Genomic DNA, 25,846 nt, shown 5'->3' on the forward strand with positions numbered 1-25,846 from the left:
TTTTAGGGCTCAGCAAGTGGTACAATGATAGACTGTCATTTCACAATGTATTACTGACATTTTTTATCATCATGATGCATATGTTTTAAAGATTTCAGTAAGAGTTGAGTTTGCATAATTGGTAAATGTACGTGTTCCTAATCTCATGTGCGTATGCATATCTCATCAATTAGTGGAGGCGCATTCCATTGCAAGTCCCAAGGAACACTCAACTTGTCCTCTACCATGCATCATTCAAATATTATCCAAATAACCAGCTGTTTGTACTGACAAAAGACAGACACACGTGATCAGAGTTAAAGGGTGTTTATTAAACTGTATGCAGGTTGGAAAAACGCCTAATCTAAACCTAAATCCAAGAGGGGAGCAAGTGTCGACCATCAAATGAAAATGAGGCAATCCTTGTGGCGTTGGGTCAAAATAAAAAGGCCTATACTTTTTTTTTTAATTTCTTTTTATTGGTTTATAAAAAACCTTTAAAGAAAATGACATCACATTTAATTATTCATATATAAAAAAATATCATAATTGACCAATAGGCAAAAGGAGACAGAGAATGTCACAAAGTAAGGAATATAAACAATATAAACGATTAAAATAAAAACTGTAATAAAAGAAATAAACACTGAATTAGGCAAAATACATCACAAATCACTAGCCAATATTTAAGTCAATTTTTTCATGTGATTTGGCTAGGTCATCTTCAATGTTTTTAAGGAGAAATGTCAAGGCGTATGTTAGTTTATTATTAACATCTGTAAAACATTCCACCCACCATTCTTCCATGGTATGAAGAGGTTTATTTGCCACAATTGTATTAAACAGTGTCATTCTTCTCGTGGAGAAAGCTTCACAAGTTAAAACCAGATGTTTGATATTCTCTTCAAAATGGTCACAGAATCTGCAGTTCGGGTTCAGCTTCTCATATTTGGTCCATCGTCTAATTACCTCTTTTGTCTTAAATTGATTTAGCCTGAATTTCGTAAGCAGGATTCTTTTCTGTTTGTCCGGACATTTTTCGAGATATTTATAGATTGAATTGTAGGCTTTTCCTTCTGGGGGAACGTTTTTCATGAGCGAATATTTGGCTCTGTCTGTGCAGGTGCTGATCCAATCGATTTCCCATAACTTTTTTTTTACAGCATCTGGGTTTTCCATCAAAGTGATTACATCACTTTGTATATCCGTTAGGATTTGATGACATTGATTTATCCAGGCTGAAAAAATTGTATTTGATTGTTTGTCAGCCACATTATGTAGAATTTTCATTTGCGGTGCACCATTTGGCAGGATTATCTTGCGAAAGATTGACAGAGTGTTCCATGTAACTTTTGCATTTATTGAAATCAGCCCCAATTCGTATCTTACTACAACTGCCTGCAATCCTCTACCAACTTTCAGAATTCTGCCCCAAAAGATGTTTTCAAGATTATCCCACAAACTTGCAGGGCATCCAAACGCAGTTTCGGCACCATAGATTATCGCAGGCACCGCTTTTTGTTTGTAAAACTTTAAAGTCGGAACCAGTGGGAACTTGCCATATTTTATGTCTAAGGCCATAGCTTGGGCACTTAATTGACGACATTTTGATTTTGTTTTCTCAACCCAAGTATGATCATTTATGTTGGAATTTAACCACATACCCAGGTATTTTACCTGTTTTACCTGTTGGAGTATTTCGCCGTCAAGGACTATACTAAGAAACCTATTGCCAAACTGTACAAAGACCTGTTCTTAAATAATATTTCCAGGATGCAGTAGCTTGGATCTCCCTTCGTTTTGAGCACAGGGTAAAATGGGATCTTGGAGCACAGTGCACACTCGAGCTTCCCCAGCATGAGTTGACAGTTCCGATCCAGCTTAACTGGAGCCTTGATGGCCAAGTCTCGTTTCTCTTGAAAGTCTCCTGCCTTCGAGGGCCTGACGTAAATAACAAGGAAAAGTTCCTTCAACAAAAATGAAAGTTTGTTTCCTGATTTCACTTTGGGTGAGGATTTTTCAACCCTGGATCCCCCTCTTCTGGGAGCCTGCCCCTCTTCCTCTCAATATCAGGGCCTAAGTGGTTGCATCCTCTAGTTCCGATGGCCTGATAGATTCTGAGATAATCAAAATAGCAAACAAATACAAGTTCTGTTCTATGTATTTCTCGGGTGATGGATTCACCCCTGGATCTCCCTCGTTCGGGCTTGGACCCTTCTTAGAAATCAATGTCCTTTTAAACGGTTCCAGTGGGCATCCCTCGGTCGGGTTCACTCTTGCGAACATACTGTTTCTAGGGACTTTAGACTTGCCCCCTTCTCGTCAGCATCCCTCAGTCGGGTTCACACTTGCCAACTTCATCTTTACATTCACTTTCAATGTTTGCGGAATTTGCTTCCCTGTCTTAAGTAATAGTTTGTAGATCAAAGGGTTTGGACTGTAAGGGGATTTTGCTTGACCTCCTTTATGAAAACTTTGACCTACCTTGACGGCTCTCCTACGGCCTTCTGATTTCTATAGCTCTACACAGATAGGGATCGACCAGAGTTTCTCAGAGCAGCACCCATGTGGTGCTGGTCCCCTTAAGCAGCTGGTATCCCCCTTACAATTTTACAGTTCTTTGAACTTTATTACTTTGCCACTTTGCAACGTTCATTCACCACAGCCCGGTTCTTATTGGCTCTCCCCTCAACTCTCCGGCTGTGATGAACCACATGGTGTTCCTTTTTTCTGGAGTCAAGGCTGGTACCACGGAAGCAGGAGCCTCCCTTGCTCTGGCTTATCAGCGTTGGTACCCTCCGTGTACCATTGACATCTGTTGCAGCACACTTGGGCTATTGTCCTCGGTCTTAGGTTTCTCTCAGCAGAGGGTTGGTGGGATTTGTCAAAGGGCAAGGTTGTTTCTCTCCTCGTCAGCCTCTCGATATTTGCTGGCTTTTTTCCTCCTCTTGAACTGCCAGACCTGGATAGCTGTTTCATTTTGTGGTCTGTCTTGCTCGTACTGTGCTCTCTTGCTCCAACTTGTATCCCTGTGGGGAAAGGACAAAGCCATCAGCTGTGTGTGATTCAGGTTAATTGACTGACTTTGCCTGACCCTTGGGTTGGGACATGTCAGGTAAACAGGGTGCATATTCTGTGGTCTGTCATATGTAACAAAGTGTTTGGGATAGAAAAAGAGAGTGGTAGAGTTTCCAGGTATCCTACAGGGTGAGAAGGGAAAGAGGTGTTACATGGAATTGTAACCCTATTATTAGGGTTTGGGAAGGTTTGTGAAATAAGCAGGGGGGTTTGTGGGAATTGTAGTTGTTGGTTACATTTGATTGGGAGTTCGAAAAATGATAATCAGAGGGTCGGGATTGGTAGGGTTTGTGAAGCCAACAGCAACAACTGGGTTTGTAAAATTAGTGGAATTATGGGGACTGGAGTGTTTTGTCAGGGAAAAGTGGGTGTTTGGGACAGAATAGCCAAACGGATGTGCAAAAGAATGTCCAGGGTTGTTTGGGTGGGACACAGGAAAACACAGATTCTAGGGTAGATAATGCTGGGGTGCAAATGGGTTTGAGATTTTATGGGATTGGTCGTGGATTTGGGAAAGAGAGATTCAATGGGAGGAAGGGGGCAGGTATGGCACAGTCCATAAAGGTCTCCGGGATCTCACCCTCCTCTTCTTCTTCCGTGGTAATATACTGCGCCTCATCTTGGACATTCGCCTGAGCATAACCCCGAGTTCCCCTACCTAGGCGATCTTTCCCTGCTCAGGGTTGGGATAAGAGAGGGTCAGCCCTTTTTTGGCCAAATGAATAAGAGATTCTCGAGGTCTGCTGGGGAGAACACCCTCAGGTTTCTCACAGTACCCTTTCCACAGTGATAAAGTTGATTATGACAGAGTCTCCCATTTTTAAGCCAGCCCTTACTATAGTAGTTGCTTATGACATATACACATATTGCCTTATTTTATCTCCCTCGTAGAAATATCATTTATGGTTTTTGGTCAATAAGGTTTTGATTAATTACTCCCTGCAGTGTACTTATGGTTCAATAGGCGCCATAGCGAGGAAGACCCACTCCATAGGCAAAGGTGTTATTTTAAGTTTTATATGAATTGTTATTTCTGTGTAATTGTTCACGATTCTTCATTTAATAATTTAACTTTGTCAGTTTCCCCAAACAATGTTAAAAATAAGAAATTACATTTTGTATGTATTGTACAGTCTATTAGGGCGCTTTTTGGGGGCAGTTCTCGGAATTGGGCTCGTCCTGTTCCTTGGTCACCCTGACGATATACTAAGAAACCTATTGCCAAACTGTACAAACTGTGGGATTTTAGTCTTCCAATAATACCTCAGATGGATGGGAGATATTGGTAATATACCGTGGGGAGGCAAGGGCGCTGGGTGTTGGCGAACCGCATGCCACGGGGGAAACTTGCTGCTCCTGATTTGCCCCACCCACCGGCTGATTCCACAAAACACCTGCAACCTCCTTGCGAGGTTGAAGCCCACGGGGAGGCAAGGGCGCGGGGGTGCTGGCGACCTGCATGCCACCGGAGAAACTTTTCCAGCCCCAGAAATCCCACAGGCTGATCAAACACATCAGGGGGGATCTCTGAAAGTCCCTAGCATGCCAATCTTCACTCCCAACTCTACATGAAACCCCTCCGACCGCACGTTGAGTGACACAGTTCTGAGGAGAGGTGGAGAGATGGATGGAAGAGCACCAAGTACATCTGGAGGAATTGCCTCAGCCCTGTTGGAAAGCATTTCAATTCTAGCAACTGATGCTGGGGGAATGGCACCCATCGGCCGGGCGCAGAATGGGGAGGAGATCCGCAGGCCAAAGTAGTGCCCTTGTTGTTGCTCCACAGTCCTCTCCGAACTTTCCCACATAAAAATGATGCTACTGCCCTTGACGCTGTGGGTGAATGTGATCTAGCGGAGAAATCTGAAACTAACCAAGTGGGAGTGATATGTGCCCGGAACAATACTAATGACCAGAGGGTTAATGGACTCTCCTTGGAAGATCCCTATACTAATCCCCCCCAGTTAAACCAGGATGACAATGGGTCTTATAAAAGTAATGTAACTAGACTGACGAATGCCAATCTCTAAAGCAGCAAAGGGACGATGAGTAAGCCTGAACCGAAGGGGATTTTGGTCCTTGTTACATTGTCACCTACAAAGCAGGCTTCTATTATGTATGAAGATAGGCCCTCCAGTTTGAAGTCACCATTCAAGAAGTGGTTTGGTGGCCAGGCGCAACTAAGTCCACCACACAGCGATCAATCTTTTTGCATGGAGTTCCCAAATTGACAACTAAACGGTATGATTCATAGGCAGCACTCTTTAATAAGTGTCCACACTGGCTGAAACATGTGAGGGGTTTCAATTTCATCACCGCGGACCAAATTGTTGAATGCATTAGGACCTCCAAAACGGGGGAGGTTGACCCTCATTCTGACACTGTGGAAGTAAAGCTTTGAAGCCCAAGATTGGCTAGGGACATGCAGAATTACAATAGTATATGCAATCCCCGGGTAACCACTGCTATCAAGCTGAGTATGTTCCCCTGGGGGCCACAACCTCGGGACTCGTTCTGTTGGGAGCTAATGCTGAAAGACCTCTAGGGCCTATTCCCCGCCCACAGGCCTCATAAATAAGTCAGAGAAGTCCCTCACTGTTTTGAGCAAATGTAAGATGCTTTCATCCTGCTTTCATGAGTGACCTTCCCCCAAGATGGTTTGTGAGGGATATACTTTGAATTGTACATATTTTGTAATTGTGAAAACCTTTCTGGCTCTTGCACCGAAATAAAGTTATGTGATGATAATGGTAATGGTAATATACTGGACCAACATTTTGCTTCACACACTTTGGTCCACAGTTAAAAATGAATGGTCTCATTAGAATTAGCCATCCATTTGGCTGTTCCTTTTTCATTTGCCTTCATCTTTGCTGACCATAGTATGTCAACCTAAACCAGGTGAAAATGGTGACATGATAGTTCCAGAGCCATGTAAAACAGCATAAACTTGTGTGCCTCTTGCAAATGGGATTCAGGGAGGTTCACAGGGCATAATCCACTCTGATGGTCACCAGGAAGAAGGCTATGCTGGACAAAGAAGATTAATGCTGCTAGTTCTGCTACTTTGTGATCTATTGGCTGCCTTATATAGGAAGGATCACAGCATCATCCCCTCCTCTATGACTGGTTAGTTGACTCGGAGTGACAGGCCTAGCATTGATGTGGGCAGAGAGCTGCCTTCTCTATTGCTCTGAACAAGTCAAATTTGGAAGCTCCCTGTACAATGTCCTACACGTTCAGTCTACTGTGCCCTATACCTACCACTGCCTATGAAAATGTTCATGCAACCACTTGTGCCGTCATCAGGGTGCATACTTTGATTTTTCAAACCTAGGCAAAAGAGAGTTAGCTAGTTGTCCATATCAAAGATTCCGAGGGTACGGCAGTCCCAGGATGTCACAGACGTACCCATAAGTGCCTGTTGTGCATACAGGAATTAATGGGTGGAAGTTGGTTGCCACTCTTTGATGCTAAAACTGAGTTAGTTGGTTGTGAGTTAATAAATAACAGTTATGGTCAGACATCTTTGTTAGCCTGTCTGGAAAGATAATAGAGAGTTCATTCATATCACCTTCCTGCAAAGGACAAACTGGAAGATCCCAATAAATTTAAGCCGACTGCACTAATGAACGTCTCTAGTAAGGTTTTTCCTGCACTTCTCCTAATCAAGTGTAATAATTGAATTGATTGTAGGGTATATTCTAGAAATCTCAAACTTGCTTTAGAAACGGGACAGGCACTCCCATAAATGGAGTTGTGCAAAAAGTTTTGAAACAACAGGCCTTGCCCCCCACCCCTGGAACATTCCAGTCTATGCAGTTTTTAGATCTCACTGCTGTATTTAACAAGGTTTGAAGGAAGAAACTGTGAAGAAAATTGAGATGATGGGGAATCGATGAAGGACTTCTGAAATGATTGGTTTTAGTGTACACTGATAGTTCAGCTTCCAGTAGATTATCTTCGGAAGAACTATTTACCAAGGACATCCCTATGTTTGCAGGCCTAAAACCTGGATGTGTTGTAGCACCAGCCCTGTTTAATTCACATACAGCAGATATCCCAGTAGTAATAAGTTAACTAAACCATTTCTACCTAGATTAGGTCCGCATAATATACAATACTTATTTTATGCAGACATTTTGTTTCGCAATATTTTGCCTTCAGCACATTCTCAATACATTTTGGGATTATGCAGTAGAAAATAACCATCAATAAAGGGTTAAGGGATTTGAGCGCCACAATAAGTATAAGCAAAATAAGTATAGCAAATGTGTTTGGTATCTTAATAAACATCGACTGGAGGAAGTAGAGGCATTCAAGGGCTTGGACTATTTAATTACAAATAAAGATCAGAAAATCAAGTTATTCATTCGATCCCAGAACAAGACAAAAGCACTAATGCCTGCAATAAAGGGTTTTCACTCAAAGTTTGGGAATTATGCATTTGGTCCTCTGCTTCAGCTGTAAGAACAGAAAGTAAGCCCTGCTGCTTGATATATGCCTGACGTTGTCACAGACTTGACTTTTGACTGGCTAGACAAATTAGAGAGACAGATCTAGTGCTCCTCAGTGGGTTTTCCACAGGGTTCTCCAATTCAAGGCATTAGGTTAGAATTTGACTTGGTCTCAAATAAAGCTATGGCTATTAGTAACAAGCTAACTTTATGTAGAAAAATTAAGTTTGCAGAGAACAATTCAATATTTGGCATGCTATCCAATTCCCTGAATGTAGGCTCTTGTGATCATCTGAACACCTTTTTGGATCAATGTAAGAGTCTGTTAAAAGATATTCGACTCTCAGAAGATAAACATTTGGAGATTGCAGACTATTTAAAAGAAATAGAGAAGACAATGTTTGAGTGGAATAGGCATCAGAATTGTTTGTTTGGCAACCAAAAAAAGCCTTCCTGACTTTCTTCTTAATATGCAATAAGATTAAAAATTGCAACGTTATCTGGTTCTGTTTCCCAGTAGACAGGTTGCTAGGAAGTCTTTGTGATTTAGACTAAATATGGGGTAGTTCGAGCTTGAATGGGTGTACCCAGAGGGAATACTTATGCAGATTGTGTGGCAACCGTGATAAAATACAAACATGGAAGCATCTCAGAAAAGAGTGTACTGTAACTCTAAGGAGGAGCATTTTCTATTATCAGTGGATTGGACACAACATTGTTTTTGTTTAGCAAGGAATGTTGGTTGTGATCATTGCAGGAAGCGCATATTTCACTTTTAATCACGTTGACTGCTAAGTGTGATGAATTGAAAATGTTATTAGAAACATTTTCTATTTCTAACATTTGTATAAATAGCAAAAACATGGATTTTATTATTTATTTTGCTGACATTATACTAAAAGGGTTCTATACAGTTATGTTAGTTAGATGTTTATGTATTGTATGTTAAAACCAAAACACAATGAATACATAAGAAAAAAAGTAATAGTCTCCTCCCCTTCAAACTTTGGAGGAGACCCATGAAATGATCAAACAGACATGTTACCTCTATTTCTGTTCTGTGTGTAGACACCTTTTCCTGACAAGCTGGATTGTTACAATTCCATTTACATTCAGTACCCATAATAAAACAGTGAGGAAACTGCAGATTATTGGGGTTAGGCACACGTGGGTCAACTCATAACAGACAACACATTTACCCAGAATTGCAGGATCTCTTCAGGCTCCTGGTTACTGCCTTCTGCAAAGAGTTATATAGGACACATAAATTAGTAGGAATGAGAGTGAGGGAGTAATATTAGAGGTGGAACTGGAAATGGAGGTGCTTCCAGGGATTACTATGTGTGATATTCTTCCCCATGTTTACTTTTTAAATGATGTTTTCCAGGGTTTATTGGAATGGAAGAGTTTCCAGTTATTACATAGATGGATTTGTTTGCAGGAGATATGGTGACTGGTGAGATTTTAATAGTTACTCGGATCAGTGAGCACCAAGCGTTGTTATTTAAAAAGAGGATTTCCCCGTGGCTACCGAAATTGAGTCATGTAAAAGGGGACTTTCCTGTTGTTTCTGCAGTTTGTACGTTTCCAGTGGTTACTACAACGGCTGAGTTTTGGAAGGGTTAATGTGATGAGCACGATTGTAAGTGTTTAATCTGATAAGCAGTTTCCTTTGAGGTGGGTGAGTTTTCAGGGGTTTTCGTAAAACAAAATTTTACTTTTTTGTCATGATGAATGGATACCTGCTGCTTAATGCGACTGCTGAGGATCCAGTTGTCACTGCAATACTTGATTCTGTAGAGGAAAAATTGATAAGGTTTTTTCTATTTGTTTACGTGATCCGAATCCCCTCTGGTTATCGTGATAGGTGAGCTTCCAGTGGTTATTGTGATAGGTGAACTTCCAGTGGTTATCATGATACATGAGCTTCCAGTGGTTATTGTGATTGGTGAGCTTCATGTGGTTATCGTGATAGGTGAGCTTCCAGTGGTTATTATGATAAGAGAGCTTCCAGTGGTGATTGTGATAGGTGAGCTTCCAGTGTTTATTGTGATAGATGAGCTTCCAGTTGTTATTGTGAAATGTGAGCTTCCAGTGGTTATTGTGAAATGTGAGCTTCCAGTGGTTATTGTGATAGGTGAGCTTCCTGTGGTTATCGTGATAGGTGAGTTTCCAGTGGCTATTGTGATATGTGAGTTCCCACTAGTTCTTGTGACATCTTTTTTTCTAGTGGTTTTGAAATGGAGTGAGTAAAGTACGACCACGATTTGTGCGAACGCCTTGAAACTCTATTCACACACATATTCCTTTCGAAGGCTGTTAAACCATGTGCTTCTCCAATGGATGTGTCTGGATGTAGGTGAACATGCGTTGTTTATATCTTCTCCTGATCGATACCAATAATCACCTGCGTTCCGGTAATAAATATATAGGCTTAATTGGACATTTGTTCTTTGCATTAGCTGATTGGGCTTAGCCATAGGTTATATATAAGTACTCACCTGAGGCACACAATGAGTGCAGCACAAACGTTATCACTAAATTTCGTGTTCCTGTGTAATTTTGAGTTGATGAAAATAACATTATTGTTTTCTTTTTTGCCAGCCGAGCCTTTCAGGAGTACTTCCAGGAACATCTGGAGTATGCTTGTCCCACAGAGGACATCTACCTGGAGTAAGAGAGGCCAGAGCATGTCGCTCCAGTCGCCTTGAAGGAACCCACAAGACCTCCCTCGTCTTTCCCTACCGCTCTGTTACTCGTCAGGGAGGGAGCGAGGTAACAGGAAACCCATCTTCATATCGCCAAACATACCGAGGAAAGAGGCCGCATTCTGCCTCACTTTCGCTGTGAATCCTTGCAACCATCACTCCATGGACTCTAACCCTCTTCCTGCCTCCAGAGACCCACAACTGCCTCCACCACACCATTGCCTCTTTATGGATTTTTGAACTCTACACCCGTGGCCATCAAACAATGGGCCAGATGCACATAGTTCCCTGGGGCAGACTCTCCTTTTTTAGGTTGAAAGTGATAGGTGGTATTGTTCATCCATAGAGTTTCCTTGGACTTGTTCTTGCTCAGCAGATGTCCCTTATAACCTGTCAGTGCGATCCATTGGGTCTTTTGCAGCCTAGCTTTGAACCTGCCTGTGTTTTCGAAATGATATTGGGGTAGTAACTGCTCCTCTGTTGCTCTCAAGGTATTGCAACCAACATTCACAGTCAGATTCCTGCCACAAAATACACTGGTGATTCAAGGTAGGTAGATATCTATCTCATCTAGAGCAATGCGAAGAGAAGGTGAAGGGCGAGACACATCAGCATAGGCTGCTGTGCAGGGAACAGACTCCAGACTAAAGGGCAGATTCCTCCATGAAATAGCCACGGTGCACTGGGACCAATGTGCAGATAACTTAAGGACGAGATGAAAATGCAAACCATGAGCCCGCTTCTAAAGAATCGTGTGTCTTCTTCTAAAGAAAGTGTACATTTATTTTGTTCAGAATGAGTCCTGAGGTAGATGGAAATCATGTAATTTCTGTACAATTCCTATACATAACTGAGATAATCCTGTAGAGTGAAGCAGTTGGATGGATGTTGTTGGGACAGCAAAGGTGTCTTTCCCTCTCTCTGTCTGTCTGGTGTAAAGCTGAGTGAAAAGGTATTGAAAAACACAAGGTCATTACCATTGATGGAAATGGCTCAGATCCCTTTTGGAAGGACCAGAGTTGGCTGTGAAGAGGAGAAGAGTGTGTGATTATGTCCACCAATATAACATTTCAGATTAGGACGAAAGGGTGTTGAGGGAGGATGACCAAACATCTGGTCCTCAGTGCACAACTTGCAGCAGCATCCTTCATATGGAGCTTGTCTGTCTGTACCAGAATTCCATGGTGTCGTGTTATAGAGTGGCCAGCTGGTATTCAACAGACCAGTTTGCAATGCCAGTGATAAAAAGGGGCTGTTTTATGCCAACTGAACATGGTCTTCCCCTGGTGAAGGGTCCACTTCCATTTCTTTCGGGCTCCCGCTGGAACCAATTATCCCTGACCAATTGGTGTCCTACTTGAAAGGTGCTCGTGTGGTTCATCACTCAACTGATTAATAATGTTCAAAGTGGAACAGTTTGGAATCCTTCTGTAGCTGTTGCATGCATTTTTGTTTCCTTCTATGTGTACATTTGTCTGACTGGCAGTGGGGCATATCGGGGTTGCTGTGGTGGTAGGTGATCTCCAGATTTATTAATCAACACAAAGTACCATTCTAGTATAGATCATAGAAATGTGTTTAGTACAATGAATGTTTTGCTCACAAGATGGGGAGCTAAATTGTGTTGCAGTCAGACTTGGAGTATGGATGAATGTGCAACTCTGCTAATGACCGTCACATGTGCCTCTGTTGTAACTGCCACCTCGTCAGACAAATGAGCATGTAACTGTGTTCAATGACTACCATGCATGTATGTGTTATGTATGTGTGTAGCTGTGACAACATCACACATGTACTTATTGTACATGTGTGATTTTTTCACAGCTACACACATACATCTTATTGCAATTATGTCTGACACACAAATATATATATATATATATATATATATATATTATGTTACTATGATCATGTTAGTTATGCATGCATTTGTAAACATACTTATGTCATACACTGTTCCATGTAACTAGATCATTGTCAAATACGTGTGTGTATGAGACCACAACAGTCAATGTGACTGTGAAAATGTCAGTCATGTATGATAGTGTATGACTAGGATCATGTCTGACACATAGGTGTGTATGTGAGTGTGGCCTTGATATATAACTGTAACTATGCTGAACATGTATGTGTGTATGTATATATGTGATTGTACTATGTAAGATGCAAGACGGTTGTTTGTAAGTTGCATGGCCATGTCAGACATGGAGGCAGGTAGCCATACACCTTTGACCATGTCAGACATATGTATGTAACTGTTCCCATGACTTGTGTGTGTTTGTATGTATGTGTGATCATGGTCATTTCAGACTTGAATGCGTTTATTTCACTATTGCCATTTCAGACGTGTGTGTATGTAACTGTGACCTTGTAACAGATACATGTCTGACCATGACTGATACATGCATTAACGTAGTGTTTACTGTGTCAGACATATATGTATGCAAATAACTGTGATTCTGTCTGTCAGACATGCATGTATATAACTGAGGTGTTAGCAGACATGTTCATAAATACAGTACCTGGGACTATGACAGGAATCTGGGAATCTCTGTCTATTTGTGTCCAGATCAGGCAACTGTAAATGCAACTGTGATGAAGTCAGGCATGTATTTATGTATGCAACTATCACCATTAGACAAGTATGTATGTCTGTAATTCTGACAATGTTGGGCAAGTGTGTATGCAACTATGATCATATCAGACATGTATGTGTTTGAGCATGAATAACTGATCATGTCAGACATGGATCTATGTGTGCAACTGTAACAATGTCAGAGTTGTATGTATCACTGTACGTTAACAATGTCAGGCATGTATGCATGAAACTGTGAGGATGTCAGGCATATGTGTGTGTGTAACATGACCATGTCAGACGTGTAGGTATGTGGCTGTTACTGTGACCATGCCAGACATGTACATTTATCACCATGCCAGAAATAAATGTACATTTATCACCATGCCAGAAATGTTTGCATGTATTACCTGTGAACACTTTGTAGATTAGATATAAATCACACTAAACATGTTACACACACACACACACACACATATATATATATATATATATATATATATATATATATATATATATATATATATATATATATATATATATATAGTGTATATGTCAGACAAGTGTGTGTGTGTGGGGGGGGGTGAGACATGTATACATGTAAATACCTGCAGCAGTTTGGAGTGTTTGTATGTTTTTCCCATTAACCATCTCAAGCATACATGTAACCATGTCAGACATGTGTCCATTTAGCTGTGCTCATCTCAGATGTATGTAACATTGACCATGTAAGACATGCATGTATGCAACTATGACCATGCAAGACATCTAAGTATTTAAGTGTGGTCATGTCAGACAGACATATATGTAACTAACAAGGTTTTACACACATGTATCTAACTATGACCATTCCATCTGGGCAAGTATGTAATTAACTGTGACCATTTCAGACATGCATGTAACAGTGTCCATGCCACGTACGAGTGTGTGTGTAACTGTTTCCATGTCAGAAGGAATATGTTTGAAATCTCAGCACAGTGTACAGTGAGAGATGAAATTCCACGTGTCCAGACACCATTATATGATATAAAAATAAGATTACAATATAAACTGTCAAGAACAACAGGATAAACCAGAGATATGTAAAGTAAGAGATTAGATAGATAAATAATTTCTTTAAAAGAGGATATGGAGATCTGAGACAGATATATAGACATAGAAATATGAAGGATCGAGTAATAGGGTCAAGAGAACAGGGAACAGAGATGGGGTAGGAATATGTGGGGCAAACCAACAATAATAAAGGGGTTACAATATATGGGTGAAAGTGATAGAGATATGTGAGATAGCAGGATTTAAGGGAATTTTGGGCAGAGAGAGATGTTGATAGGGTAAAGAGATAAAGATAAAAGAATGAGTGACGGCTCAGTAAAGAAAGATGCAAGAGGCACATCATGGGAACATAAGAACATGGTCTTTAATGGATGGAATGCACATGTGATGGAGAATGAAAGAAAGAAAAGCAAGAGGGAATGGATCGCCCTGCAACCGTCACATGAGCTTCGCTTCTCAAGTTTATTTGTGATTGAGTGAATGTGTAAGCAAGCAAGTGAATGGGTGAGTAATTGCAACATAGACTACAAGCGAGCAGGATACTTTCCCCTGAGTGGGGTAGACCAACATGCAGTGCATGTGGCAGGAGTCTAGGAAGACTTTATTGGCGATAAAATTACTTTCCCTGGCAGGGCGTTAGGGCAGCAAGAGTCTCCAACAACAGGGGCAGAACTAGCCTGGCAGGTGAAAATCGTCTGCAGAAGATGAAGCAGGCTTTTAACGGCTATCATTTCTACATTTCCTGCCCAATCCCAGCACACACGCCCTCTGATGCAATTATGGCATCCTCCTTCTCCCTTGACTCCCATACAATATCCTATGAACTCGCAAATAAACCTGGTTCTCCCCCAGAACCCTTCATCTTTCAACAGCTTGATAAAAACGAAGAACACAGACCATTTAGATGATTTCAGCAGAAAAGGGCATTGTGGCATCCTAAAAAAACCTTTCTTAACGACTTTTAAATTGTAAGTAGCAATATATAACTGTAGTCAACGCATGCTAATGCCAACATTTCAGCAGAGATAGATGAGGATGACTGTTATTTTGAGAGTAGGGGACATGTACAGATGATTAGAAAAAACCTCTCCTTGTAGGCTGAGGTCAGGTGTGAATGCCTCTCCTGGAAGCTCATTTGGTTTAAGCCAATCATAATTAAAATGCATCCATTAAAGTGCACCTATCCATAACTGACCACAGCCTCGGGCCACTTGTTCCCCTGTCCTCTGCTACGTCCCCAGGTATAGCACATTGCATTCTCCCATAACAACGCACAAGTGCCCCCTTTGGAAAATAAACAATGTCAAACTTACCTTACCTTCTACTCCTCTGGGCATGTGTAGGAGGTCTCTAGAGGCAGCAGTAGGACTTGATTCGTCCTCTTTGCCACATTTGTGCTTTAGAAGTAGGTGGTCTCCTTGGGCAGTAGGTAGGTACACCGCATTTACACCTGGTCCAGATATGTATTAGTGTGCCCCCAGTAGAAGCAGGACATGCCTCACATTTGACTGATCCAAAGGTGGATAAGCAATGCCCTGAGCCATCAGCAATAGTGGGGCATGTCGCATACTTATCGGCCTCTAGAGTGGGAATTGGAATTCTATCTGGTAAATTGTCCTTTTCTTGGGGTGGGCCAAAAGACCTAGACAGTAGTGTTGCATGCTCCAATGTTATTGGATCAGCAAGACAACACCCTGAATCTTCAGCCATCGCCTTCCCCACCCCTTATAACCAACGAAGGTAAAGTCAGATATTTTGTGAACTGGAGTGGGGTTGCCACGCTAAATAGAGGATATGGTTGGATTCATAGGTTGACAACCATCACAATGTGGGTAAATTCCTTGCAATGATGAACACTGGAACATATATATGGATAATGTTGTGGTCCGACCATCATGTTGCCTGTCCAACAAGGCGTCCAAAATCTTTTCATTGATTAGACTCTTGCAGGTTTTAACTGAAACATATATTCATTATCATAAGGCCTTCCATAGGCCAATGTGGTGAGGTTCCTCAGAATCTGTAGGTGGGTTGTGTTATGGTGGAGAGCTGCAATTAAGAGATGATGTCCTGGACATTAGCCAGCCTTATCCCTGCTCCCTCCTGCATAAGGCAACTGATAGCACTGTTGCCGCCATGTTTGTATCTGAGATGTAGGGTAGGGGAGATCAAATAGAAAAATCATTAGTCATCAGTGGCCCTTTTCAAACCCATAACTGCTAACATGAGAAATCAATTTCTTGCTTTTGTTCAAGGAAGTTAGTCATACTCTTAGCCCATTCAAGACACACCATTCCAAAATGGCTACTATTTTACCATACTACTAAAGTGTGCTTCTAGCAAACTTGTTGTTCTAGATATTTTTCTACTTCATTGATATTCTTGTGGATTTAAAGAAGGGAAATGACTTTGATGGTGGGCTTGTTTAGAACCTCATCCTTGTATGTACACATGCAACAGCTGGATGCCATATGTGAATGCCATATGTGAATTGTTGCAGGGCATATACCCAGGACAACTAGTATCCCAAAGTATAAGACGTTACAAGATGTCGGGTTACAAAAACAATTTTAGTGTGCAAATTATGTTATTATATGTGATCAGCACCTCTGTTTTTAGGCAGGAGAAAACTATTATTGTTTCATTCATTATTATGGATTTTAGTAAATTTCTCATAATTTAACACAATAGTTGCGGACAACCGTTCAACCTGAAAACGTGTTGTAATATTATGGCATGTCATGTTAAAGATGTTTGTTATGCACCAACCATGCCATCACAGTAGCCTTGGTTGCCCACTTCACTTATAATTAACTTATGTAAAACATTTATTTTTTTATGGTTTGTAGCCGGGACTCTCTGAAGTTCCAAAATGGCAGTCACATGTACATACAGTTGTGGAAGACGGCAATACTAGTCTTACTTTTAATTCCATGAGCGACACAACAAATGCAAAGCATTGCAGCAGAGAGAAGCATGTAAGTCACAAGACTGAAGGTTTGGTTGACAGATGTCAGAGGAGTCGCGTCGGCTCCAGTGCAGGTCCAGTGCCAAGAAGTCCATTGCCCAAATGGAGCCTCTGCCTCTCCTCAACAACGCATTCATGCCACATGGTCATCAGTGAGACCTGGACACATTCCCTCATACCAGTTCATTTACTTTTGCTTGCAGAAATCTTGCGCTGCTGCCGCTCTAGTCCCTATTTACGGCGTCTGCCGTCTGACGCCTGTTTACCTTGCCACAGCTGTGTGTAATATTTAACTTGTAAGAGAAAACAATAAACTGTTGCAACTTGTAAAAAGAAAAGTTAGAACAAAAATTCTGTACTCTTACTGCTTTGTCATGGATTTCTTTTATTTTATTTTGGGTATTTGTAAGATACAAAACATACTGCAAAAAGCATCAAGGCTCCTGGCATTTTGAACAGATCAGTTTGGTTTGCTGCTTCAGCTAAAGCTTTTTCAACAGAAGGAGAGTGTCCAGATCAAATCCTGGCTGTCATCTCGACTCCTTGTTTCTATGATCCATGGATGCGTCTATTAATCCACAGGTGCTCACCGCTGACCCGTGTGCATACCAACACTGTCCACAAACTCAATTTTCACCCTCTTTGTTATGGAACAGATGGTCTTTGTGGTCCTGTACACTAACTCCAACATCTTTCAGGTAGTGTCCTTGGTCCTACAAAGGCCCTTGCTTGGTAGTCTTCCAGATTCTGCCCATTGTCATATAGAATCTCAATAGGGAGTTCAGATTGTGGAATTGTTTAAAGGATGGCTACAGAGCAGTTTCACAGCGTTCTCAGTATATTTAGGAAGTCTTACAGAAGTCTACTTTCGGCCCACAGGTTTGCCGGCCGTTCTGCTGGTAAATTGACATTCCTCATGGTTCTCTCAATTTGTTTTGATTTCGTTCCCCTGTCTATGGCTTGTCTTCCATGTACCTCTTATCACTAACTGGCTGTTCTCAGCATACCACTTACTCATTTAGTCTCAACCCTCTTTAGTCTTTATTTGCGTCTATATTGATTTGCTTTTTGTTTCCAGGTTTATACAGCAAACCTCTCCAATTGTTGATGGAGCACCAGTTTGGCCCTATCTGGGTTCCGTTTGTCATCTGCAGACAACAAGAAAAAGCACAGTGTGTTCTCTATTTCCCCCACATAGCTATTGCAGAACAGGGGCACTGCAACACATCACTGCCTCAGCCAGTCGTGCATAGTGAAAACCTTGACCAGAGAGCTTTGGCCCAGTTGTCACCATATCACATGTTCATCAACCCTCGTACTCCTCGCTTGGGTGCTTAGGCAGCCAGTTTGAACCACAGAAAGGAACATAATACTAGGTTAGTAACCACTATGACATGATTGAAGCATGCAATTAGGCTGTCCCTGTTGGTTGTGGCCTATTCATTGATGAAATGGTTATGTGCTTGGCAGTGGTTAACATTGGTATGTCATAAGGATCCAAAGATGAGGATTTAGAGACAACGGCCCTACACCCCAGGGAATATCCTTCTTGACGGATGCACTTGAAATTTAATTGCCATACTATTCGGTCTGGTTCTGTGAAACACTTAGGTGGTGTGCTGACTAAGGGTACAGGATGCCACTTGTGATAGAGGATACTGGCCTCAGGGGTAGTGTGGAATGAAACCCAGGGTCATCCTGTCATATTCCCTATCCCATGGCAGTGGACAACAGCAATGCCGTACCACAGGCTACTTCTGAGGTTCTAGACCCCCAACCCTCTTGTCTGTCAAAGCAAATAGTTCCTGTATGCCCTACCTCGACCCAAACCCCTATGTGGCCTTGCAGGGTAATAACAAGGCACCCTTTACCCAAATAAAGGGGCCTGCAGCTAACTTTAAACAAACTTCCAGCACCATTGTATGGAAAGATAATTTTCCATTCAATAGACACTGACATCGTCTACTGTATAATTTTAAAAACATTGTTTGGAACCCAGCGAGTCCCATGGATACAATGTTGCAAAGCTGTGGCTTTATAACTAGGGATTGCATCACAGATAAAACAAAGTGACAGAAGCATTGTCTCCCAGGCAAAGGTTTCTCTTTTGAGAATACAATATTGCAGTTTTCGAAAACACACTCACTATTCAGAAACATGAGTGTAAAAGGTTATCGAGTACATTTTCGGTATTAAATCCCCACACTGTGAAAGCAGGAGGTCCCAGTCCATCACACACAGCACGCACAGGGGGACTGCTGGCTTCCAAGGTGGTGGAAAAGCTTGTTATAGACTTGGTCCCACCCACCAGGCCCAAAGCAGGCCCTGGGGCACTTAGGGACAACAACCGATTCACAGCTATCAACCACTATGAGTCACTGGTCAAACTGTCATTGTAAGATCAACCCAGGGGGAGGAGAGAACACATCATAAAACCACCCATCCCCTGTTGCCCAGTGTGGGTCTGAAGGAAATGGAGCTGCTGAGAGAGAGAAGTTGAAGCTGAGGAGAAGACTGGTGTTTGACAGCAGAGAAGATTGGAGGAAGGAGAGGCCAGAGTGACAGAGTAAGTTTGAGATTCGTGAGAGTAGAGGAGGAAAGAAGGCTGGTGGGTTAAGGCTCAAATCGGAATGTTTTGGAGCATGGTTATGTGAGGGAGGAGGAGATGGTATCAAAGAAGTATCAAAGAAGTGTAAATGTTTGCAAACAGAGGTGTTATTGAGAGGTAGGAGGTGGTAACATTGGTTGGCAAAAGTGACTCTGAGGAGGAGGTGGTAAATTCAGAGTTGGACTATCTTATAGCAGAGGAGGGCAGGGAAGTGGTAACATCAGGTGATGTGCCAGGGCATCCATGCAACCTTAGTTGCTATGGCAACAAATACATTGGAAGCAGAGTTTCACCCAGCTATCGGGAGAATTTCCGGCAATCCCCATGCAAGATAGTGGTGGAGCGTGGACATGCCCCACACCGAAGATGGTTGCAAAGCCTGAAACGTCATTCATTGTCCTATGCAGCCCGGAACTGCTGCTACGGAGCATGTATCATTGTAGGAACCATTCAGAAGCCACCTGGTTTCACAACTCCTGATTCAGTCTTTCCTAGCCAAACTATTCAGTCAGTCATGTTCCTAGAAAGGCTTTCATGCTCCTCACTGGCCTCACTGTGACATGATGAGGGTCATGAGGAGAAGGTTGTAAGTAAAGAGTTGGAGTATATTATCGCAAATGAAGCAGAGGTAGTAACATCAGATGGTGAAAGAGATACTGAGGAGGGGGTGGAAAATTCAGAGGCTGAGTCTACTGTTGGACAGGATGAAAATGAGGTTGTAACATCCAGTGTTGAAGGTGGTAGGAGGAAGGAGGCAACACTGAGAGCTGAAAGTTGTAGAATGGTGGCAAAGGCAGTACCAAAGACTAAAAGTGCTACTAAGGATGAGGCGATGGTAATAATGGATGGCAAAGGAGATATTAAGAAGTGATAGTGTTATAAAGCTGTGGTGACAGAGGTACACAAGAGAAAAATATGGTAACAACAGCGAGCAGCGGTGGTACTAAAGTAGAGGTAGTAATATTAGAGCAGAAAGGAGACGATGGATTCCAAAATGGCTGCCGAGTAAAAAAGACGTGTGAGATTGAGCTCTGTCTTTCTACTCTCACACATAACTCCTTAGCCTCCCCAGAAGCCGCAAACTGCATCTAGGGAACCCCAATCCAGGAAGATCATGGCGGGCGAAGCCTGCTGTCCCTCTTTTTTTTTAATCAATACATCATCACAGGACACTGTGGATGTTACCCATGACAGCAACTTTAGGCATCGGCCACACCTGTGACCGGGGAACAGCAAAACAACGCCTTCCATGCTGGAACCAAGGCGGGTGGATCAGAGGGACCTGGACACTGCATCTAAAGTACCAGGCATGGCATGCTAAACGCGCAACATTCTAAACGTGCCCAAAAGAAGCAAACCCCTCTCTTGGACACTCAGACGCTAATACGGTCACGTGTCCTGCATGAACAATAAGCAGGTGAGCTCAGACACAGTGAACACTGGGGAAGACAGCAAAATAAACAGATACTCGGGGATTATATTGCTAGAGCTAAACATTGGTATCGGTGGCCAGTGGGGTTTGGGGAATCACCCCAGAATAAATCAACACTGGAAATCCTAAGTACTTCTGTGTACTTTCCAAAGCTACCAGAAGCCCTGACCACCTCACGCCCGGCTCTAAGCAGCGCTCACTTGACTGCAGTACAACCGGAATCTGCACACAGGAGGGCAGTGTCCAAAAATATGTACACTCAGGGCGCGCATTAATCACTGATATAGGACAGTCAAATATCTTGTGCATTCACAGCATATGCCAGGTCATAACACCCCATTTGCACCTCAACCACAATATCGGATCTCTGGAGGAATGACACCACGTATAGCAGATCCAGGCATAACCCTGTGAAGTTCACGCAGAGGACATATGTCAGGCAATAAAGACAAGCAAAGTCAAACTGGGCAGTCCCAGCCACAGCACAAGCAACATCAGCCGCTGGAGAAGCTTTGGGCCAGTAATAAACAGATGGTGACAGAGGCTACACCTAAACAACAACCAGCACCTGCGCTGTAACGTGAAGTACCAGACATGGCAGCCTTCAAAGAGGACTTCAAAAGATTTCAGGAGTTTCAGGACCAGTTTTCTTCAAATTTTCAATTGCAATTCTCAACGTTCACAGCAGAGATCATAGGGTCACTCGCTAAAGTGAACAAAGAAATTACACCTTTAGCAGAAAGAGTGGATTCGAATAAACACGCAATACTAGCCCTGACAGAAGATAATAAAAAAACAGACGTTGCACTAGAAGAATTGTCCAGGACAACACACAATCTCGAATTACAATACGAGGCCCTTCGCGATCGCGACAATCCAATATTCGGATCAGAAACCTCCCGGAAACGTTACTAGATTCTGAATTGAAAGAAGCAACAGTCTGTATATTTGCAAACCTTATCACCGGAGAGGAAACTATAGTAATTGCGCTGGAGTTCATAGGATAGGTCCCATGAGACTAGAACCAGGCTCCCGACCCTCAGATGTCTTAGCAGAATGCGCCCTATACCCGCAAAAATAACTTATCCTTAAAGAGCCGAGGACTGCCGCGACGATCACATACAACGGGGCAGAGATCCAATTATACCAATTATATCAAGACCTTATATCAAGACCTCTCCAGGATAACTCTCCCAAAACATTGCGACTTGCACGTTATCATGCGTACCCTTCAAACCAGGGGCATAAAATATAGATGGAAATTTCCTTTCAGACTATCATTCAACCTGGACGGCAGGCAGCATAGAATTACTTCGCTGGAGGAGGGAATGGCTGTTACATATCGAGGAGGACCCCACGGAGGGCACATCCGAAGATACCCATCCACAAGTGGCAACGTATAGCACAAAACCCAAGGCAGGGGAATGGCAAATGGGTATCCAACAAAGAAGGAACAGCAGGGAATCGCAAAAAGAAAAATCGCGATCCCGACTGAGAGGCCTGACTACTAAGGCATCATCATGACATCATAAATGAATCTGTATTACTAATTCTTTTCTGTCAGAAGTAACACTGATAGGAGTACCTTTGACACATTGCAAGACGGAGTGCAGCACTTTGGAATCTATCTGTTTTAAGAAACAGATGGGGGATCTAGGACTACCTGCACTTTACCCTGGGACAAAAGATGGTTCGCTGTCGGGTGAGTTTATCCCGGAATCGGTTAGGAACTGTGATTTGCAGCAGGGAACTTTTGTAAGGGAGGGATCATTCAGGGGTGTGTGGGCATGTCAGTAAGGACAACAGTTGTGTTAAAGGGATAGTAGTATTAGGGGAGTGTTAGACACTAGGCGGGGGTTACACCTGCAGTGTACCAGAATGCCTCAATATTCTGTTAGTATTGTACCAATGTTTATCAATCCTTATGCGCATTGGACATAATGATTAAAGATTAAGTGTTTGACATGGAACGTCAGGAAGCTTAATACACTGCAGAAGCGCAGGAAGGCGGAATCGGTCTCGAGGCAGTGGATTTGGTGACACTCCAACAAACACATATCCATAAAGCCGACAAAGGTAAATTATACTTGCATCAATACCGACAATCATTCAAGTATGTGCAGGGGCTAAAACTGCAGACGCACTGATTGCAATAAGGGAAGTTCCGGGGTCGAAGTCACTCGCACAAAAACACATAGGGAAGGTAGATATGTATTTGTAATCTTAAAGGTTGGTTCCATCAATTTGACTGTGGTCTCATTTTATGCCCCGAATATGGGCCAAGATGCTTTTTTGAAACACGTAATGGGCCTCTTGCCGTCATTTATGGAAGGTGAATTGTTAATATTGGGTGACTTCAATATGGCATGGTATCCAGTCTGGGATAGAAGTGGAGCAACCCATGTGCAATCCCCCACCCCTCAGGTGGATTACAATAAACATTCATAAACCTTTCCGTAGTAGACATTTGGCTCACTCTAAAGTGAGACCAAAAAGGATACACTTTTTATTTGCCTGTGCATAGATAATTTTCCCTTATAGATTATGCCTGGATTTCTACCCCACTTTTGGTAACAATTACACAATTACTATATCAGATCATGCCCCTCTCACTCTTATGCTGGAGATGGTAAAAGATAAGCAAAGGATTTGGTCTTGGAAATTCCCTCCTACCCTATTACAAGACCAAGCTATCAGGGAGGGAGGATCTCACTAAATGTTACTTGGGATGCGTTTAAAGCAACAATTAGAGGCCATCTCATAGCAGCAGAAGCCAATAGACGTAAACAGTATACATTATTGGAAGCAGAATTAGAGGAGGAATTATCCCTAATTCTGCAATAAATTGAAACAGACACAGGGCCACAGATGCAGAAAGCTTTCAGATCAGCAGCTGGCCGATTAAATCTCCATCTAACCAAGAAAGCTGAAAAATCCATTTTACTCCTTAAACAGAAATACTATAATAAAGCCAACAAAATGGAACACCTCCTGCAATTTAAGCTTCGTCAAAGGGCGGCATCCAGGGTGATACGCCAAATTAAATTACCTTCAGAATAGGTGACTTCCGAAACTGGGCATCCTTTTACAAATTCAATCTTTTCATACTGATTTATACGAATCGGACACCCCAGGCCCTTATCTCCAAAAAGCATACTTAAATTCAGTCAATCTCCCTAGGATCACCCCAGCAGATATTCAGACCGTGGAAATACCCATAACATTGGATGAGGTGGGAAGGGTTATTCGAGAACATCCGTTAAACAAATTACCTGGGACAGATGGACATCCGGCCAGGTTTTATAAAACATACTGCTCCATACTGACTCATATCTTAACCAAATTATATAACTCCTTTTTGCATACAGAACAGATTTCCCCCACTATGGAAGAGTCCAAAATAATTGTATTCCCTAAGCCGGGCAAAGGCCCAACTATTTGCGGATCCTATCGCCCAATTGCACTAATCAATATAGATGCCAAAATCTTTACCAAAATACTAGCAAACCAGATAGTTGATTGTTTACCTTTGCTAATGCATATGGTTCAAACTGGTTTCATTAAGTCTAGGCAGATGCACGATAACATACGCAGAGTAGGCCAAATTTTGGAGAAAGTCAAGAAGAAACAGATTCCAGTGGTCCTTGTCTCAATAGATGCAGAAAATGCATTCGACCGAGTGGAATGGTTGTTTCTTTTTCTGACACTAGACAAGTTGGGATTCGGTCCAAACTACACTGGATGGGTCAAGGCAAACTACAAAAATTTTACTCAAGACTTTTAATGAACGGTAGTTATCTTCTCTTTTTTCTCTTCAGCATGGTACAAAGCAAGGGTGCCCCCTCTCATCCATGCTATTTCAAAAAAAAATTCAAGTTTAACACAAGAAAGACAAAGAATGGCAAAAAATGGAGTGAACTCCCCTCAAGTGGTTCTAGAGCACGCTCCTCTGGATGAGTTGGTGCAAATTGCAGAGGAGCTTGAGACTGGTCCAAGGAATGTGCCGGAACAGATTCAAGCTGTATCTGCATCTAAGACTAACCAAATGAATGGGAATGAAATACCTGAAGTAACAGTTAACAGACAGGAACTCAGGAAAGCAGTGGATGAGTATATGAGTCAATTTCACTCACCTCCGACTTTGCTCCATCCGCTAACGCAGTTGTCTACTGCAATGGCGAAAAAGCCAGGATCGAATTATGAGGGAAATGCAAATGTTGAGAGACCTCAAACCAATCAAGCAGCAAAGCTCATAAAGGATAAATCTCCTGAAATACCATCGACACCTGATTCCCAGGTCAATCTGCAAAATAACATCTTAAGTACAATTAAAGATTATCTAGTAGCTTTAACCTTAGAACAAAAGACTCTCAAATCGTCCATGAAATCAATTATTAGTAGTCAAGTTGACAGTGTAAATGCTCTTGATGGAAGAGTGAACTCTAAGAGTGTTTCGTTTAAATCCCCACTGGATGGAAAGAATTGTTGTGCGTACACAGAAATATCTAGTAAGCAAAAAGGCCCCTCTTCAAAAGTGACCTCTAAGAATAAAAAGCCTCCGCAGCTGTACTCATCATTCCTTAGCTGTCGTGGTGAATATTTTCCAACATACACCATGAACAGAATGAGCATTATGCAAATATTTTCAGATATTCCAATTTTGGAAGATATTTCTACTGGTGATATTGTACAAGTAGAGTTTCCTGATGACAATGATCCAACTGTATCCTGTCTGTGGATAGGATCTTGTATTATTTTTAACATTATTTGGTCTGCATGATCTGCTCTGTATGATTTGGGCTTCAATCTAATTCCAACCACAATAGAGAGCTCGCCTGTTGAGGTTGCTCAACAATGTCTATACAAGCGAATAATGGTGATCGCACCTTAGCCCAAGGATGCTGCTGTGGAAAAACCTAAGTAGGAGTCGGTGAACCTTGTGCCCGGACTCACAAAATAGTAATTGTGAGCTGGAATACTAGGGGTCA

The 25,846-nt window shown here is 42.2% G+C and overlaps 1 protein-coding gene across 2 annotated transcripts in view; it reads left to right on the forward strand.

The window, feature by feature from the left end:
* MAPK8IP2 (mitogen-activated protein kinase 8 interacting protein 2) overlaps positions 1-13,272 on the forward strand; it is a 451,558-nt gene extending 438,286 nt beyond the window's left edge. For both annotated transcript variants that reach the window (XM_069629461.1, XM_069629462.1), the window contains exon 12: positions 10,119-13,272. In XM_069629461.1, the coding sequence (XP_069485562.1) occupies positions 10,119-10,191 (73 nt within the window). In that variant the 3' untranslated portion in view covers positions 10,192-13,272. The remainder of the gene's footprint in view (positions 1-10,118) is intronic.
* The last annotated feature ends 12,574 nt before the right edge of the window (positions 13,273-25,846 follow it).

This window comes from Ambystoma mexicanum, chromosome 12 (assembly GCF_040938575.1).
Source record: "Ambystoma mexicanum isolate Mex_15411 chromosome 12, UKY_AmexF1_1, whole genome shotgun sequence".
In the NCBI taxonomy this organism is placed as follows: domain Eukaryota; kingdom Metazoa; phylum Chordata; class Amphibia; order Caudata; family Ambystomatidae; genus Ambystoma; species Ambystoma mexicanum.